Genomic DNA, 20,049 nt, shown 5'->3' on the forward strand with positions numbered 1-20,049 from the left:
CTGTCATCACGGCGTGATTGCCCTCGCATCCCCAGCTCCCTCCGAGCCAGCTGGATGGGGCCCTGGAAGCAACAGAGCCATGACAGGTGACAATTTAGCATAGATTCAGTGCCTGAGTGTTTACCCAGCTTCTCAGATGGGCTTTGTGGTCTGCACTGAGCTCTGCGCCTCTGCAGGAGCTTGTGTGGCAGCAGTGGAGCCGCTTTGGTCACGCGGACAAGGAGGTCTGCAGGAGAGCTGGGGTCACTGGCTAGTCAAAGACCCAAGCACCTTGCTTTGCTGAACCCACAGCAATGCACCCACCCTCTGGGGTCAGCAGCCCTGAGCATACAACGTCCCCTTTGGGTCTCCGCATAGAGAGAAGTCCTCTCCTCAGACAGCTCTTCTCTGCCAAACCTCCTCCTGCTCCCCAGACCCCAGTTTCTGCCTTGACGTTGAAGAATTTGGGCCTCGAGGTTTAGCATCTTGAACAGCACCAGCTGGAGTTTCATGGAAATACTCCCGTTCTTACCCAGCCTGTGTCAGTGTACTCTGATTGCACGTGGGTTTCTTGTCTAATGTTTTCAGTATACTTGGAGCTGGAATCTGTCTCTCTTCCTGTGTTTCCAGGGGTGGTGTTTAGCACATACATGTGACTTCAGTGGAGTTCTCAGCAGCAAAGTCTGGAGCATCCTGCCAGCCAGGGAACCCAGTTTGAAACCACTCCCTCTACCTTTCCTTATTTTTCCTGATTCAGGAGCCACAGCTGTTGCCCGATGTATTGGTTTTTTTCCCTTTTGATATTAAAAGGAGCCTGTAGTTATTAATTGATTATAGTTCATGCAACTGTGCTGCTAATCTAGTTGACAGATGATTAGCAAATTGACATTTTTTTTCGCTCTTTGAAGGGATGAAATGTCTATGTTGTGGCCTCCTTTTATCTCCTATGTTAAATGGTCCAGTAATGAAACAACAGCTGAGTTTCAAAGTACACTGGATTATAGATCTGTGTGCGTGGATCTCTTTGTTGAAGAGTCACTGTTGTACCGAAGCGGCTTGAAGTATAAAAAGGGAAACGAAGTGGAACAAGCAGCACTGACGGTGACTTTGGGAATGAGCTGATCTCGAATTCAGGGAAAAGAGGAGATGGGCAAAACCCTTGGGACCATTCGAGCAGAGCCTATTTACTTGCAAAAGTTATTAGCAGCAGATCCTGGGGATGTTGCCTGTTGGGCTTTGCTACCTGTGCTGGCAAGCTGCAGCATGCCTGTGAAAGGCAGTTTTCCTGGCTGAGTGGGGATGTGCAGCTTCAGTGGCTCCTGCGTGCTGCGATGGAGGAGAAGAAGGGAGAGCAGAAGCACAAAATGCATGAAAAGCAGCTGACTTCATCTGTCCGAGGCAGACTTGGCTCTCCCATGAACTGGCTTCCTGGAGGCTCCTGGTGATGGGCACGCTGGAAGCTGGGAACACGAGGGCTTACAAAGGCCAGAGGCTCAGCAGGTTTTATGGGTGCCTGTAACTGTTCATCCTCCTTTAGAGGGTGGTGGGTGCATGGAGCAGCTGGAGGTTGACTCAGGGGACTGAGGACCTGGTAGGGGAGGCAAGGGATAAAACCTGCCAATGGGCCTGGTGCTGGCCTTTGTCCTCTGGACACTGTTCCTGCAGCACATGGGCAGGATAAGCAGGTGTCTGTGCTGCCCATGTCCAGTTGAGCTCCTCTCTTTGCAGCCCTCTTTCCTCTGACTGGACCATTTAATTTTGAGGTGTTTTACCAGCTGACAAACAAGTCGGTCTGTCGGTGGTCTCCGGAATAGAGGATGCCTGATTCCTCCCCCAAGCTGCTTGCCTCATTTGTGTTTTCCCCTAAAATGCTTAGGGGTTTTAAGTAGCAACCAGGCACGAAATGGGTTTTTAAGCGCAATGCTTTGAGCACTCAGCATGGCAGGGTCACCTCGTCTGAGTGTGGCTCTGTGGCTCATTGGATTTTGCAGTAAGATTTACAGATAGAGCTCGGGCTCTGAAGCTGGCACAGTAGGAAGTGGGGTGGGAAAGATGATAAAGTCTCATTGATGGCCATGACGAGACAGATGTGCTTTTTTCATTTCCTAACCAAAGCTGGGAGCTTCCAGGACAGTATTGCTGAGGTGCAGGCTCTGACTGCCACCATACCTGGAGCCCCTAAAGATTTGAAGACAACCTACTTCATAATGCTGGCATTGAGTCATCCATGCAAATTCCACTTAGGCATATGAGTTAGGCAGTGATGCAGAGTCTATGCCACCGTAATGTTGTGTGTGTAACATCGGTCACTTGATTCTTGCCAAAGCTGCCGATTGATTTTGCTCTGCTGCTAGATGCTCTGGTCTTAGGTGGACCTATGTAAGAAAATTGTGGGAACACCTAGGAAAACTAGTGACCAGCTGCAGGCAGCGGAGTCGGGGACTGGGGGGAGTGTGTCAGTGATGATCTGGTGACTCTGATATTTTAGTAAAGCACACAATACCTCTGTAGTTTTAAATTGAATGGAGGTCTTGGGAGCAGGTGTTGCTGTCACTGGGTGGTGTACCTGCTGTTCATGACATCTCACATGATTTTGTTGCTGGCATTTTTCTAAAAGAAACAAAACTATTGAGATGCTTCAAGGAAGTGACATTGATTAAGCAAAAAGTTATTTTAAGACCGTGCAAATCATCTGGCTGAGCTTTGCAAAAGGCAACTCTGTTTCTGGAGATGTAATCAGCCAGAGATGTAAAGACATAGTCTTGGTCTCTTCCAAGTTAAAAAAAAAATAAAAATGTCCCATGCTATTTTAAGTAGGCAAGTTTCATGCTCTGTGATTACTTTGCACAACTCTGTCATTTCTCTGAGCACTTCCCATTGAAAATTATATTCTTCTTTTCTTGCTCAAGAGTGCTATGGAATGTTGTGCAGGGGTAGACATGGTTGCTTTGCGTACCTTGGAAGTGGCTGTGTTTCTTTTGTGGCTGGGTTGGTGTTTGTGTTTTAATCATGATGAGTGTACAAATACCAAAGGAGTCAGAGACATTTTGCTGCTGAAAAATGACATGTTCCCTGCTGCAAATTTTGTCCAGGAGTACAGTAAGGAGAAATTTTTTTTTTTTAAATTTTGGTGTTTTTTGAGTGTACGTGGTTTGGACTGCAGTGAAAGCACTGATGCATGGGAGCAAAAGAGCCTCAGTGGAGATCTGTCTTGCTTGGGGTTGTAACCCTTAGCGTCAGCATGCAGGGAGGGCTTCCTGGTGGCTTTTGGTTTAGGACAGCCTTGTGGCAGCACAGAGCTGCCCAGGCAGCACACCATCTTGGAAGAGTCACCAGGAGGAGCTTGGGCAAGGGAGAAGCCCAAGAAGTGGGAGGAAACCTGGGACCGTGGATGCGCTTTGCTCCTCAGCTATCCCTGAGGGCTTCTGCATCGCCTCCCTCTCTGCTATGGGACCAGCCTGACCTTATGCTAAAATTTGGAGCCTAATCAGGCTAAGCTGTACCGGGCAGCTTCAGCTGTGCACCCTTCGCCGTTGTTCTGGGCAAAGAGGCCGGGAGAGGGTGAGGTGTGGAGGAGGAGGCCTCCAAGCAAGCAGCCAGGGAATGTGTTCAGAACATGGTGGTGACGGTGATTCCCCTGGGCAGGCTGGGCAAAGCTGACCAGCGCCTGGGCTCGATTACAGCTGCCCACCGCCATCTCCTCTCCCTCTGCTATTGTGCTGGTCTTAACTGCTGATAGGTACGGGTCGGTCTTTCTTCAGCCATTAATAAGCTATTGATCCACAGCCCTGCTGACAGTGTTAATGGACACTGATTGTGTATTATTATTTCCATAATCGTCCTCAAGCTGGAGTGAATTTTCCTTTTCAAATGGCCCATCGATATCATGCCCTGCATTGTAGGCTGGAGCTGGCCTGGGTAATTTGTTTTGTCGAAAGTTTCAGCAAAGCCTGTGGTCTTCATCCACTGTGGAGCAATCGATGAGACCAGCTGAATAGTGATGGAGCACAAGGCAGCTGCCATCCCCTCCCAGAGCCCGCATGAGGAAGGTGTTTTGTTTGACTGTCAGGACGCAGCCCCTGCAGACCCTTCCCATCCTACTAGACCTTCCTCGCTCCTGCTGAGTGTTGCTAGCATGTCTCTTCCCTTTTCTTGTGTGCCAGCTTCTCTTTGTGCTCTGCTAAAGGGACATGACCCCTTCTTCAAAGGTCTTCGTGTTTGTGTGGCCCTGCTCTTCAAGCAGAGTTGTGCATTGCATGAGCAGACAGGATAAAATGCTAACTAAAGCAGTGACTTCAAGGCCTGAGATGCTCCCTGGGTGCTTTGCCGTGCAGGGTCTGTAACTCATGGTGCCGCAGGGCAATTCCACCCACGGACAGGCAGCTACTGAGAGTGGTGTTCAGCGAGGAATGCCACATATGGATTTCCTTAATGAAATGGTTATTCAAGCCCACGTGCTCCATAAACACCATGTATTTTTCCCCTTCATGTGAACTCCTTTCAGGATGCGTCTCTTACGTGCCACTTGCTCAGGACGGGGAGGGTGAAGAAGGAGACAAGCATGTTCTTGAGGGGTTTAAGCAGCAGTTTAGCAGCCAGTGCCCCCCCTCCTCTTGCTCCCACATAACCAAGCAATGTGAGTCCAGGGAGCCTGTGAGCAGGGATGGGGAAGGAACCTGGCTTCTTTGCCTAGTTTATGTGCAGAAGAGGCTGAATTATAATTGCAGCAGATGTATGGGAGGGCATCAGTTGCCTTGCGAAACCAAGTGCTTGATTAAGTCTGACGAAGAGGGAAAGCTCCAGGCGCACCTTTACTCTCTCACCACCCTACAGGAGGGTGGTAGCAGAGGTGGGTGGTTTCGGTGTCCCTGTGTGTGTAGCTGCAGGTGTTCTTCATCCCTGAGGCCATCTGCAGGATGTGTGCAGGTGGCAGAGGTGGTGATGGGGCAGAGTCTAGCGGTGATGGCTAGTGTTAGCCTGCTGAGAAGGCAGCAGTAAAGTGCAGTTGTTGCTGCGCTGCAAAAAGGGCGCGCAGACTGGCCTTGCGGTTGCTGGCTGTGACTGAGGGAGTGTCAATGCAATATCTGTCTCTTACCACCCTCTCTGTGAAGGAGGTCTCATCATTGCCATTGTAGCGATGGGATCTCGGGCTCAAAAAGATGAATGACTAGACCTGTGAAACAAATAAAGATTACGCATTCCTCTACAAAAAAAACATTTCTCTCTTCTTTTCTGCATTCTAATGATATTAGCAACCTCTAAGCACCAAGAGTCTCATAAACTTTCCAGATTATGGTAATAATAACATTGTACAGTACACTGCACTGGGAATAAAGTTATTTTATCCACTCCAATTTCCTTTTGTTTTAATGTGTAAATATATCAAGTGAAAGCACAGTAGGAAATCTCAGTGCAGAGGCCAAATGCATTGCAAGCCAGGCCTTTCCCAAGGAAGGACCTAATGCTGCAGGTTCAGAGCCTGAATTTTTTCCTTTGTAAAGTATCTGGCACTCAGTATTTGGCTGGACCAGTTTCTCTGGAGAACTCTGTGTTGGGGGCCTTCCCTTAGTTGATTTCTTACCTGTAAGTGGAAGGGAAATGATGATGCATCTGTCCCTCAAAATGCTGGGAAAAAGGGGTAGGGAACAACCTGTCCTCTCTGTCCCTGCAGAGGTCATCAGAGGTCTTCCCTGCAACTTTGCTTCAGGGTTTTCCAGCCTGAAGAGAGGGATTCTGCTCAAGCAGGACTTAGCAGGGCAGGTTCTATCTATGCAAGGGTCGTTCTTTGTGGAAGATGGCTGGGAATGTCTGAGATTACTGCTTCATCTCTGGCACCTGGCCTCATGCTTCAGCCTTTCTTTTCCCTCCTAAGAAGGCCCTTATGTGAAACTGTTTCTTCTGACAGGCACGGTCCTGCCAGCCTGTTGTGCTGGCAATGCGCAAACTGTCTGCATGCTGAAATCCTCCAGGAGACCTGGGATGATGTCAAACAATAATGTATTCTGTCTGTTCAAGCACATTAAAAGTGCAATTAATCCTCACAATCTCTCTGCCCATCTGTAATACGGCATGAGGTGACTTTCCCAGCCTTTGTGTGCTGTGGCAGGCTGGGCTTGGAACGGAGACCTTCCCAGGTCTCATGTGGTGATTTAGCGCAACCCCGTAAGAGCTGGGCTGGTTCGTTGCTCAGCCCCCACCACTTCGCTAAGGTCAAGCTGTAATCCAAGGCTGAGTTTCTCAGGCTCCTATGCCACCCACCCAAGTGCTTTTCTCTCCAAGACAACCCCAAGCTTTCTGAGCTCCCTTTTAAGAGATCTGGGTTCATCTGGGGTTTAAGACATGGAAAAATGGTGGTTGTTCTGCTAGGAACCTGGTGCTGTGACTGCAAGAGAGATGTTGTAGCTTAAGCAGTGGGGATTCACTCACAGGAATGTCCCTTTCCAGTGAATACAGCTGAAAGGTATTAGTGATGTTAAGAGACGCAAGTTAAAACATCTATGAACAAAGCTGGATGTGCATGTGCTTGCTTGTAAGCTTCATTACGGCTCAGTGGATTCAGGGAGAATTTGGGAGAGGAGGACAAAATTATGACACAGGGCTTATCCCTAGGGTTGTTGTTTTGCTGTAGACTAGTGCCCTATAATGTTTTGTAGTGCCAAATGAGCATTAGTTTAAATAATATTTCTATTGAACTTAGAGAGACACCAGCAAATAACCGCAAGGTATTTTGGCACCAGAATAGTTGCACAAAACCCCTCTAATCCTGTACCACTGTACCTAATGCCAACAGCATGCCAACAGCATTCTGGCTTGTATCAGGAATAGCGTGGCCAGCAGGAGTAGGGAAGTGATGGTGCCTCTGTACTCGGCACTGGTGAGGCCTCACCTCCAGTGCTGTGTTCAGTTCTGGGCCCCTCTGTACAAGAGGGACATTGAAGTGCTGGAGCATGTCCAGAGGAGAGCTACCAGGCTGGTGAGGGGTCTGGAGACCAGGTCATATGAGGAGAGGCTGAGGGAGCTGGGCATGTTTAGCTTGGAGAAGAGGAGGCTGAGGGGAGACCTCATTGCCCTCTACAACTACCTGAAAGGAGGTTGGAGAGAGGTGGGTGTTGGCCTCTTCTCCCAAGTGAATAATGACAGGACCAAAGGAAATGGTCTGAAGTTGCGGCAGGGGACGTTTAGATTAGATATTAGGAAGAATTACTTTACTGAAAGAGTGGTCAGGCGCTGGAACTGCCTGCCCAGGGAGGTGGTTGAGTCACCATCCCTAGAGGTGTTTAAGAAACGTCTAGATGTGGCACTTCAGGGCATGCTCTAGTGGCAGAGATTGTATGGGGGTTTTTTGTGTGTGTATGGTTGGACTCGATCTCAAAAGTCCTTTCCAACCATGAAGATTCTATGATTCTAATGATTTTGCTGTGGAAATGCCCCATGTAGAAGTGCCTTGAGGCAGGTGACAGGTAAGGGTTACAGAAGACAGGTTAAATTATGGAAGCGGGATGGCCAAAGGAAAAAGAGTATAAGTTGAAAGACTTACATTGTGTACCATGTTGGGTATAGCAGAGCAACCTAAGGAAACATTTTACTGGGAGCTAAAGCTGCAGATAAACATTCCGATTCTCCATGGGGTGGCTGGAAATTAGTTTTTGCAGCAAGGGCATGTTTGCAAAGGGAGGATGGAGCCACCAGCCGGCAAATGCAGCCCAGAGACTGTGAAGAGAGGTTAGGAGAGCTTTGCTGCTGCAGGGTGCCAGAACGCCACTGAAATGCAGGCAGCACAGGTCAAGGATGGGGCAGAGGGGGATGTGGTACAGGATGGGAAGGGACAGAGACTTTCTTTTAATCACAGAGCAGGGATTCCTCAGCATCACAGCCTGGGTCTCGGCACTGTGGACGGTGCTCTGCAGTGCATGTGGGGTTAAAGGTGTGATGGCAGGTCTGCAGAGGACTGATCCGATAGCTGAAACAGAGGAGAGACTATCATTTGGATTACGTTGTGTTGGCAAAGGTTATACAGGCATCTGAATTACTCCTCTGCCACTGTTTGCTTGACAAGCGTTCACAATGTCTTTTCCTGATAAATCATTATTTTACTTAATATATGTATATATCTGTACGTATATCTGTGTGTACGTAGAACCCCTACATCTATGCATATACAAAGGCACACACGTATATAAGGTTTCTGCTTTCTCCTGGGTTCAGCAAGACCCTTCTGCCATCCAGGCAGAGGAAGGTCGTTCATCTGCTCAGTCGTATCCATGAAGCTTTGACAGTTGGTTTCAGCATTCTGTGATGCTCGAGCGATGGCAGGCACATTCCTGGGAGCCCAGCAGAAGGGGAAAACGGGAGAGGCCGAGGGATTTGTCCATGTTTGTGCCATCATATTATTCAAATACACGGGTTGCTTCTGTTTGGACAGTAATAATCATTTTAACAGAGTGCCACCATGCTGGAAAGGCAGAAGAGATGCAGAAAGAGGGATTAGCTTGCTGCATGTGCAGTGCCGCTGCCTGGGTGCTGCTTGGCCGTGGCAGGCTGTGGAGCCCCAGCAGCAAGAGCAGCTTGCTGCCCACTGGGTCCACTCTTGTGTCGGTGCTGCTTGGTTGGTGTGTTGTGGTGACACCAGTTTGTACAGGCTGAGCTCAAAGGCAGATCACCGCCGCTGCCCGCACCCAGCCTGCCCAGCACCCAGGTCTTTGCTGCTGGTGGATTAAACCAGCATAAATCTGAGCACTTCCCTTGCCCAGGTGATTGGGTTTAGAGCATTTTGGTCATGCCAAATGAATGAAATAACTAAAGAAAGACTAGTTTTTGAAACTTAACTAACCTTGGGGAAAAAGTGGGTGCTCAGTTCAGCTTTAACAGGTTGTGGAAAATCTGTGCTTGTTTCAGAAGGTTTGCAAAGGCTCATTGCTTTAAACCCTTTGATCATCTCCTCAGTGGTTTGTTCGTTTGTGTAGTATTTCACTAATGGGAGCTGGAGCTGTGACTCCAGAGTCACCTGGAAGCATTGTACCAAGACGGGGAAGTATCCCAGGGGGATTCTCACCGAGGCACTGATTCTTAGACGTGTTCGTGGGTTTCTCTGTTCCTTGAAGTGCGACTGGAGTTTTTCCCCTCGAACAAGCACAGGTGTCCCACTGGGCTACGCAGTCACCTTCAATACATCTCAGCCGCTTCAGTGATCACACAAACACTTTTGGAGTAGGGGCCCAAGGACTGTTTGCACAGGACCCTGGAGCTGAGGCTTTTTTCTTTAAAAAACTGTGTTCTCCTAGAGCTTGTCTCTCCCTGCTGTGGGTCAGGGCTACAGTGGGATGTAGCTGACATTTGCAGGGCATGAAGTTTTTAAACTTTGTTCTGGGAACTTTCTTTCCATGTATTTTTCCACAGTGCTGGTCTTCACTTGTTTCCCTGGCCAGACTGGCGGTAACTGGGCTCTGCTTGGAGCGCTAGCTGGAGAGATTCCTAGAGATGATGGGTCGCCTGATCCTGCAGAGGCTGTTCCCTCTGGCTCAGGGCAGAGATAGGTTGCTGTGTAATTTGGGAAGGATTTTTTTTATCCTGCAGCATGTGCTGTGCCTGTTCTAGGGACGTGTGCTAAAAGCTGTACAGAGCTTGAAGGCCCTTTCTTGACTCTACTCAGCAGTTATCCCAGTTTCCTGCAAGGCAAATCATAGTGATTGAGCCTGTTTTAGACAGGCGTAGAGCAGTTGTGTTTGACCAGCTCCCTGCTTTAACCACTTGCACGTACTGCTCTCTGGGAAGAGATAAAAGCAAGGAATTCTTGGTCCTCAGGCCGTGCAGGAGGATCCCCCAAAAAAGCTCCATATTCTGCTTTTCAGCGCTTAGAGCTGCTCACCCTGACAGGACTAAAGGTTTTAAAGCAGCAATTGATGCCAGCCGCCCAGGAAATGAGAAAAATTGCTCAATTTTATATCTTCTGAGACCTTTGTGTCTCATATGAAGCACTGTCCATCTCCTCCTCTCTGTGACTCAAGAGGTGGCTGAGAGGCTGGGGTGCTGCTGGTTTCCCTCTTTACCTCTTCTTTCCTCTCCGCAGCTCCTGCTCAGGCCCAAATCATCCATGCTGGGCAGGCGTGCGTGGTGAAGGAAGATAACATCAGTGAACGTGTTTACACAATTCGGGAGGGGGACACGCTGGTCCTGCAGTGTCTGGTCACAGGACACCCCCGGCCACAGGTAAGCTTTCAGTCTTGCCTGTCACCTGTGCTCCCCATGGCACTTCTTTGTAGTCTCCATGTAAAGGAAAACTGTGAGCAGCGGGGTGCCCAGCTTTCTCCTACGTTTTGGAGTCAGATAGGGATGCCCCATAGCGCAAGCATTAGCTTGTTAAGGTATGAAGCATCTAGCCTTTTATGGAAAACAGTCCACAAAGCTTTGCAGTGGAGCTTTGCACCTTCTAGTCGTCTTCAGTATGTGAAGTCTCCAAAAAACCTCAAAGTCTAAACTGAATCCATTATACAAACCACCCTCAAATCTTCAGCCCTCTTACTACAAAGCAGGAACAGCCTGAACAGTCCAGAGGAGGCTTCCCGCATGTGCTGCCCATAGGACTTGGTCCTTCATGGTCCTTCATGGTCCACCAGTCTCTCAGCTTCTCTGGATGCACAGACAAGGGGAACCTGCTTGGGAAGTTTTTTTGTAGTGCACTTCACTGAGCCTCGCAGAGAGCCCACTGGTGGCCTTGTGGCCACCAGCCAGGGGCAGATTCAGACTTGCAGTGCTGGATGTGTCCATGCTGTGGTCAAAGCCACAGTTCAGTGGAGAGATATGGAGCTGAGCTTGGTTAACTGCTGCAGTCCTTCCCCAGGGTCCCTGGAGCGTTGCCTAGCCTCAACCCCATGCAGCCCCCTCCCCACCCTTCAGATACTCAGGCAGGCTGGTTCAGTGTCAGCGTTGATGTGTCTGTAGAGATACTGGACCAGAGCAAGGGTCTGCCTGCTCTGGGACAGAGCATGGTAGGAGTGGCAGCTGATGCATACTAGGAGGCTGGATGTGCCAGAATACACTCAAGGGAGCCAAGTACGATATATGTGCCTTCTTGGCCCCTTTCTCCAATCCTGCCAAAGATATTTGTGCTGAGAAGCCATACATGTGCATACACCAATCAATGCCTCTGTGGACTTGCCTGTGACGAGCTATTTGGCTAAGAGGTGATGACAAAGGGGACCGAAAGAGACTCAGCCAGCAGGATTTGAAATGGTTTATCCATCAAAGCATATCTTGGAAACAATAAAAAGGAAGTGATCATAGCCGAGCCAGCAAAAATGACCAGCCTAGGCTTGAGACAGTGATGAGCAGATGATAGCTGTGTACATCAGAAAAGAGGAAGATGGCAGGGCTGGCCCTGCCTGAGGATGTTGAATGTGTGGGAAGGTGTTGGCGGGTTGTGGGGATTTGAGCCTGAGTAGCCAGAGAGATTGCTGGAGCAGAGCCTGATGCAGACAGCATGCTAGTGGGCAACGTTGTGGCTTATCTTTGCCCGGATGTGCACAGGAGACACCAGAGTGTGGCAGGAGGTGTGACTGGAGAGGCTGGAACCCATTCACGTAAAATGTGGCATGCATCCTATCTCTGCCATCCTCAATCTGCTGTCCCTCCTCATGGATAGATTTCTTCCCCAGCTAAGCTCTTATCCTAACCTTTGTTTAATCTTTTCTTTTCCCTTCTATCAGCCAGTCATTAAAGCATGAAAATGTGGCCAAAATACTTAAATGAGATTGAAATTGAAAAGATTAAAGAGCTGGCTGAAGTGTACTTGCAAACAGGAGACTTTGAGAGTCTTGGGGCCCTCAGACAATTTCATAATAAGCCTACAAAGGCTAAATAAATCCATGGTCATTAGCTCCGAAAATGCGCTCAGCCTAGTACTCTGGGTGTGGGATGTAGACACCCCTGTTCTTTTTAGAGCATCAGCATCAATCAGGTGGTGGCAGTGAGCTTTAGGCAAAGCCTGGGGAAGGAGTCAACGTATCTGGTCCATCTCATCTGTGGCCACTGTTGAATGAAAACCTATCTCCTTTCTATTGGCTGATCTTGCTGGATCTTGGTCCCAGTGTCTGGATGGGCACCAGCGTGCGAGCCCCACCAGTCAGCAGCCTTTAGAAGGGAGGTTGCAGATAGAGGAAACAAATGGGCTGAGAAAACCGAGAAAAGCCCCCTTTCTCTTTCATTTTCTGGACTGCAGAAAAAAGGGGGAAGCTTGTACCGCAACTGCTAGGACTGTACCTCATTCCAGACATAAGAATAACTATTCAGCCTTTAGGAGTGCTGTCCTTTTGCCACCATTTACCATGAAATATCATGCAGCTCCGTTGCCCCTGCAAGCCAGGTTCTTAAGATGTGTAACATAAGGACAAAAAAAATGCAAGATAGCTTGAAATCCAAAGGGATGTTTTCTTTTCCTTTTCTGTATCTTTAAAATCAAAGCAAAAGCTTGTGTACTGCAAGAGGATGACTTATAAAAATAACATACACAGGGGTTCCCTGTGGGAAAGGGGCAAGAGCCAGATAGCAACTGCATTTTCTTACTCTTACTTGGAAAAGCAAACAGCAGGAATAGCTTTGCTATCCAGAGAAAGATAAAAGAGTGTTGACTGCAATAAAAGCTCTGTAGCTGTGAGCTGATGTCTGATGCCTGCCGTAGCCCTGCAGCCTGCCAGCCACGTGGGGTCCCAAGGCTTAATGGTGAAAGTCCTGTGCTGAGCAGGTAGTGGTATAAAACTAACCAAGTTCTTGGGTTTACAGGACCAGAGCAGGAGTGGTAAATAAGCAGTGTGTGTCTGGGTGAACTGAGGGGCTATCCTGGACACTTGGACGTGGAGACTGGTGATGGATGAGAGTCAGCAGCTGGTCTACTGAGACATAATGAGGTCAGCAGTTGAACTTTGGTAAGGTCTGGTGGTGGTGCTGTAGGACCCATTTTTGAGAATGGCTAGGGAAGAGGAGCAAAGGGAGTGCTTCTGTCCCCTGGGATCTCTGGTTTGTGTAACTCATTGCTTGCATTTCTCTCATTCTTCTTGTGCAGGTGAGATGGACCAAAACCGCTGGCAGCGCGTCGGACAAATTCCAAGAGACGTCAGTGCTTAACGAGACCCTTCGGATTGAGAAGATCCAAAGGCTGCAGGGGGGCCGCTATTACTGTAAAGCAGAAAATGGGGTTGGGGTCCCTGCCATCAAGTCCATTCGAGTAGATGTGCAGTGTAAGTCGTTTAGCGGCAACCCAGACCTTCCCACAGTTCTACTGCATGTCTCTGCCTCGCTGCGGGGCCGGCAGGGAGCTGCATTGCCCTAGGACCACGCGTACCTGATTCAGGAGCAAAGGGACTGGTGTGGTCTCCGCAAGGTCCCTTTCCCTAAGAGAGTAGATCCATCCACAAAAAAGATAGCTCTGCCTGTCCGTGTGAGTCGTTCTTATTGAGGTGCTGTGATGTCTGTCACTTCCAGAGGTCCCTAGCACTTGTCTGGAGCGTAGCGTTGTAGATGGCTTCCGCTTTCTTTGTCTTCGCTTTGAAGGTGGCAATGCTTGAAGCAAACCAGTGCTTCTTGAAACTGGTAGTGCCTCAGATGCTTGGGGCATTCCTGAAACGAGTGCCCTGCCCCCAGCATCGCTGCCTCTGCGGCATGGTGGAAACAGAGCAAAAGACTCTGGGATGCACATGAGGAGGCTGAGCTGTGAAGGAGTGAACATGAAGGAATCTGTGAGGACCCCTTGGTTTCAGTGACTTGATGTTTCTCTAGCTGGTTGCAATGTCCACCACAATGGTTCTTGTGTCCTGGAGATGCTGTTAGTGGTTCTCCACCTTGGGCCCCAAGTTTTGAATATTTCTCATGCTGGCTTAAGGTTGTTTATTTTGGGGATGCTGTGGCCAAAAGGGAGGGAAATGAAGCTTATGCCATAATCTCCATATGGGAGGAATCCAAGATTTAAGGTCTAGACAACTCTTCAAGAGATTTGCTCTCTTGGGGAAGATTCTCCTCGTTGTCCTTGGCTATCCACTATTCCAGTTTTCTCCAATCCAAAAAACACCAAATCCCTCTCCTCACTCATATCTTCTGAGAAGACCTTAACCAGCAAGAGGTTGATGCTTAAAAGATGTAAAGTGTGATAAAGCAACTTGAACTCTTCCTGAATCTGTCACCACCTGTTCCCACACTCCTAGCCAGACAGTCTTCTGTGCTGAGGCGCACCGTGGTTATCTGTCAATGGAGCAACCTCCAGGTTTCAAAACCCCAGTACCTGTCTGGAGTCGGGCAGGGCTTTGCTGACAGCTACTGGTGCCTGGCTGCTTACTTTTAGTCCTACTGTCCAGCCCTACAATGATGTGACCCTCACAAAGTATGCTGTAGACTTGAACATCCTTAGGGTTTGGTAGGTTCATGATCTGCAGTTGTATTATATGGCTTGGAGCAGCTCCCGTCTCTGTTTCTTCCTTGCCCTACCCTGTATTGGGTAGGCACCATCCCACAGACTGGGAAAATAGATTGCTTCATCAGCAGCCACTTTGGACAGGATGGAGATTTCTTCACAGGCCTTGCATAGCTTTGTTTGAAGGAGTTCTGACGTCCACCTAGATCTGCTTGGCTTCTCTGCCCATTTCTTCTGCTGTGTGTGGTGGAGGCATATGGCAACTCTCCATTTCAAAGGGGACTTGCTTTTCTCAAGCCTCAATAGGACACATTGCCAGGGCCTGTGTCTCTAGGAACAGCACTGTGGCATGAATCTCTTTATGCCCTGAGGGTGCTCCCTTTACTTCTGGGGTGCAGGCTGGAGCTAGAGTGATGTAGTGTCCCGTGGTCCCTCATGCAGCTCTGACCTGTAGAACTATGGGGCTAATGGGGTGGCCAAGGGCTTTCTCATACTAACATCTACTCTGCAGATGGACTTGGTAACGCACCTCTGTTCTGCTCACTTGTTTTTTGGGGAGGAGAGACTATTTTCTGCCAGTATTTGCAGTAGGTACAAGGGAACACATAGGAAAAGCCACAGTTTTTGTTGAACGCTCACCCAAGCAACCTTCAGCTGAATGAACCAGAATTTGAAAACAAACCCCTTCTTTCCCCGCATTCCAATTTGTAGTTGGAGGTAAGTAATCACCTTCATGTGAACCTTAGTGACCTTGACAGCTAGTGCTAGTCCTCACTCATACTTTTAGTATTAGACAGCAAGGTTGTGTGGAGAGCACCACTGCTGCCAAGAGGATATTAAACTGGAAACACTAATCCGTGTAGCAAGTTATTCCTTTGCCTCAAGTAGGCATCAAATGAGGCTTTAAAGTATTGTTTAGATACTGGCAGAGCTGCAGATGCTGTTTGGAGTATTTCCATGTGGGAGAGAGGGAAAATAAAGAAAAAGAAAGAATGGATGTTTACAAGCTTATATTGCGCGTGAAACATCCCATGTGATCATCTCCATGAGCAGCCTTGGGCCAAATTTATCATTTGTGCAGCTCCCTGACATCGGTGGCGTTACTTGTACATCAAGCATATACATATCGTCGTAGGTCTTATTTTAGCTTTTCTCAGGAGGGCTAGACTTAGAGCTGGCTGCTATGAAAGAAGGCTGGAAGATTCGAGGGAGGAAAAGTTTAGCAACTGAAAGGAAGATGTTGTTTTCTGTGTGGGGAGTAGCTGGGAGCCAGGAGACCTGAATGGTGAGCATCTTCCTTGATCAGTAAGGGAAGTGTTTTGCCATGCATCCCGCTGAGAAATGGAGCCTTAGAAGTATAGTAGCTACAGAGTTACTTGTGTAAAGCGTGAACAAATAAAGGAGGATTAAGGGCAAAGAAGGGGGAAAGAGGAGAGGCTGTGCCCAAGGTCCTGGTCCAAGAAAATTTGGTGTAAAATTCAGTCACGCTGTGGCCACATGGAGACAGCACTGTATGGAGAGGAGCCATTTTTTCTCTACCTGTTTTTCTTCAGCCTTGGGTTTGGTTTTTTGGGGATTTTTGTGTGCCTTGTCATTGTTCTGCTAATGGCTTGACTCATATCTCTGAGCTATGGTGTGGTCAAGCCGACAAATCCCGGGTCCCATTACAGTTGCTGTCTACCAAGCATACAGCTCATTAAAATATGCAAATCCACAAGCTGACACTTGTGATTTAGCGGAGAACGTGCGTTGTTTGGATGACACGTTAGCAGAAACTCATCCCTGCTTCCCCCTTCCTTATTGTGAGTCAGATTTCCAAACTTGCAAATATCTTTAAAATAAAATACCATGAAAATTAGGTGCAGGAGGTAATGAGCATGTGTACTTTTCATCTCTGCTCATATGTGCAGAAGACAGTGCTGGCAGCAGTTTCCTTGCAGTTGAAGGTGGGGTCATAAGGCTGCTGAAAACACAGAATTGCTTCATCTGAGCTCAACAGGTGCCTTATAAGAGATGCTTAAGGGCAAGGGCCAGTTGGTCCCATCTTGTCAAATGGGATCTTTACATTTAATCATAATCAGTCTCAAAGTGGTTCTGGGAGGAGAACCCCTCTGAGGTTTTCCCCATGGTTCCTTGATGTTCAAACATTGGTGTCTGGTGCAAAAGCCCATAAAAATGATTCCTTTTTTAGCAGGAAGGCATTCCCTGGGGAGCAGCGTGGCCTGGGTGGATAGAGGAAGTATGGTCGCTGCAGGGCTAGTGCTTGTGTCCTTGCAAGTGAAGTGACTGGTACCCATGGATCCAGTCGTGACAGCTGCATGTCTGGTGCAGGTATGGTGAGAGAGTATGGTGAGAGAATTGGAAGGAGCATTTTCTTAAGGAGCATTTCATAAAGGGAGAAAACAGAGATGAATCTGATCAGTTTATGGGTGAGTGATAGGGATGCAGTGAGTGGAAGTGGCTGAAGAGGGAGAGTCCTTACAGACCTTGAAAAGAAGAAAATACAGAGGATATTTTAATAGGAAGAGAGAGAAATTGTGCATATCTTTCACAGTGTTTTGCATCTCATGTTCCCATGGCACCCTACGAGACTTGCTTCTATCTAGGAGATGACTCTCCATCTCAGCTCCTTGATCTTGTCCTGGCTTCTATGCTAGCCCCTTGACTTGAAGGTTTGCCATGTCCTTTGTGTGGGCATCTCAGACCGAGGGCTTAACCCCGTGATGTCAGGAGGGATTTGGAAAGTGGGAGCAGAAGAAACGATGATGGAGCAGAGCTTCCTGGGATCCTTCTGGCCTCTCACTGAAGTAAAGAGCAGTGATTTGTGGTGTGGGGTGTCACTGGGGAAGGTGAAGCAGCCCACTGGTCTGAGAGGCATGTGGCAGGCAGGCAGTTTGCTCGAGGGCCACAAGAGACCTGCAAACCAGAAGATGCTTTCTATTCTCTGAAGGTTGTGTGGTGAGCGGGAGAATTTTTGCTTCTCCTGTCTGTTCCCTTTAGGTATTGTTTGTGTTACCTGCCCTCAGATCAGCTCTTAATTCAGCAGTTGTCATCAGCCAAAGGTGTGGGAGCTTCCCCTCTCCTCTGTGGCGCCTGGAGCATCATCTGCTCTGCAGGCTGTACATGCAGACCAAGCTTCACTAACAACTGCTGCGGCACTCCTTACCTTCCTTCCAGATCTAGATGAACCTGTTCTCACCGTTCACCAGACCATCAGCGATGTACGTGGCAGCTTCTACCAGGAGAAGACTGTCTTCCTCCGCTGCACAGTCAACTCCAACCCACCAGCTCGCTTCATCTGGAAACGGGGAGCTGAGACGCTTTCCCATAGTCAGGACAATGGTGTGGACATCTATGAACCCCTCTACACACAGGTGAAAAAAAACAAAACTCCAACAGCTTGTGTTGACTGTCTTGGTGATGCAGGGCACTCTGTAGTGGATGGTGTTTCTTTTCCTGTGTAGACTACAATGCTGGGGAGACTGTGGTGGCCACTGCAAGGAGCACTGTCTCCAAAAGGCCCGGTAGAGCCTACTTCTGTGTGCAGGTTCCAGGGGGAAAAGAGGAGCAGAGCAACAGGATGGAGTATGACAACCTACAAGTTGCTTCCCCATTTTGTCACTGTCCCTGAGAGCAGGTCACAGCTCCCCTAATGAGGTTACATGGCTGTTGGATGGTGAGACGAAAATCCAAGCAAACAATCCCAAGATTGGGTCTGCTGTATCTCCCATTACTGATTTTTTTTTTCTTAATTGAGTGCCCAAGCTCCTTAAATCAGGGGAAATGCTTCCTGTTTAGCAGTGTGAGTGAATGGCAGGAATTGCTGTGGGTTTCATGAAGCAAATCATGAAGAGCTTTTCCTAATGGCCATAAGCAACAGAGGCAGCCCAACTGCCTACACACTTTCTGACTGTTGTCCTGTGACAGGGTATCCACATTCTTTCTGCTTCTCCTGTTTGCCTGTGCTGGACTTGCTTCTCTGAACGCCACTTTCTTCACAGTTTTTAGCCCACCAACGTGGTGGGAGATGGAGGGGAATTTTTCTTTTGCCAGGGCACTCTGGGCATGTTATCCTAAACTGAGCTCTGGCTCTGAGTGTCCTTTAGATGCAAAGCAGCCCCAGCGCTTCCAGCAAGGCTGTTCGGCAGCACGAGGCTGTGATGGGTGGGAAGGGAGGGCTGAAAGGGGCTGCTCCCCAAGGCACCCGTTTCATCCCACGCCCCTCCTCGCTCTCCCAAAGCTGGGCCCTGAGTGCCTCCCGGCCAAGCTGGATTTCTGAGCCATGCTTCAGGCAACCTTTCAGTTAATGTAGTCGTGTTCATATTTTATTGAAACACGCCATCTCTGTCGGTCACGGAAACGGGCAGCCAAATGGAAACGTTCAGGGGGATGAGGAGAGAGCCGCAGGTTAGCGGCAGATTTGCAGAAATGCTGTTGGGCCCTGAAGAGAGCTTTATCTAGTCCAGTGCTTTGTGGCATCCAACCAGGACATCCCTGGCCTTAGAGGAAGCCACCATGGGCTCTTCCAGCTTTCACTAAGCTCGGTGTAATTAACAGGAGACATTGCTTAATGAGAGGATGTCTTAGGACTTGAGATATTTTCTTCAGCTAAGTAAGGCGTCTGGCAGGATTTCACTGTGTTGCAGTATTAACGTGTAAATGACCCAGCATTGGAAATGACCCATCAGGTAATGTTCCCACCATGACGGGTCATTCCCAGCTTTGAGAGAGGGTGTTAGGACTGCTGTGCTCACACAGGTATGTATGCCCTTATGGTCCTCTCCTTGGTACCAGAATAAACCTCTGAGTTTGGGTTGGTAAGAGTTGAAGTTAACAAAAACACAATTCTGCCACGCTATTGGTAGGGGAATATCTTGCTGGAGCTCAAAGGCACTACGTTTAACAAAGCACTCTTTGCAGGACTTTATAATATTGTCTTAGAGAACAACTGGTATCAGTGTCAGGTTTGGGTAGGCTTCTACATTAAAAAGGAGGTGAAGACTTTCCTGTTTAAGCTTTTTAAAAGTTATTTACGTTTAAGGTTTATACACGTTTACCCAACATTTACTAATCAATAAACAGGATACATATGACCCCGTAAGTAAGTATTTGACGTGCACATTGTAAATGCCATTATTTGTGTGGCATAGCAACAAATCTCTGGGGACAGGACTTTCATAGGGTTATTTGTCTCCTAGGTATTTATCTTTCTAATTTACTTAGTTCAGATCTTTGTTCTCTGCACATTAGCATGCCTGAGCTCATCGTCCAGTCCCTTGAGGTTGTCCTCAAGAGGATTTGTCATGCTGACACCTTCTCACGTTTGCAGGCAATTGTGGAATGGTTTCTCCAAAAGAGATTTAGACAAACGCAAGGAGAACAACAGTGACAAGCTGTCGTGGGAAGACATATGAGTTGCAGGGTGTACAAACCACAGGATGCATCTCAGAGCTTTCCACATTCCATAAATAAAAACCTGCAGGACGCATCTATTGTTAATTTAACAACTTGATTCTGTTTCTGTAACAAGCCAGTAACTAATGGAGTACCAGGGAGTGATTTTTGTTGGTTTGTTTCTTACCATAGTATGAGAAAAGGCTATCAAAGTCTGTGCAGTCACTCTGGATTTACACCAGCATAAAAGAGATTAGAATCTGGAGAAGAGACATCGGAAA

At 48.3% G+C, this 20,049-nt stretch overlaps 1 protein-coding gene across 4 annotated transcripts in view; it reads left to right on the forward strand.

Annotated features, from left to right (window-relative positions):
* Positions 1-20,049, forward strand: part of MDGA1 (MAM domain containing glycosylphosphatidylinositol anchor 1) — a 156,150-nt gene that overhangs the window by 41,243 nt on the left and 94,858 nt on the right. For 3 of the 4 annotated variants that reach the window (XM_063328698.1, XM_063328697.1, XM_063328699.1), the window contains 3 exons: positions 10,046-10,185; positions 13,034-13,208; positions 17,552-17,748. In XM_063328698.1, the coding sequence (XP_063184768.1) occupies positions 10,046-10,185; positions 13,034-13,208; positions 17,552-17,748 (512 nt within the window). Of the gene's footprint in view, positions 1-10,045; positions 10,186-13,033; positions 13,209-17,551; positions 17,749-20,049 lie in introns of those variants that run through there. The other variant, XM_063328701.1, reaches the window with a different exon arrangement.

The sequence above is a fragment of the Chroicocephalus ridibundus genome, chromosome 3 (assembly GCF_963924245.1).
Source record: "Chroicocephalus ridibundus chromosome 3, bChrRid1.1, whole genome shotgun sequence".
Lineage (NCBI taxonomy): Eukaryota > Metazoa > Chordata > Aves > Charadriiformes > Laridae > Chroicocephalus > Chroicocephalus ridibundus.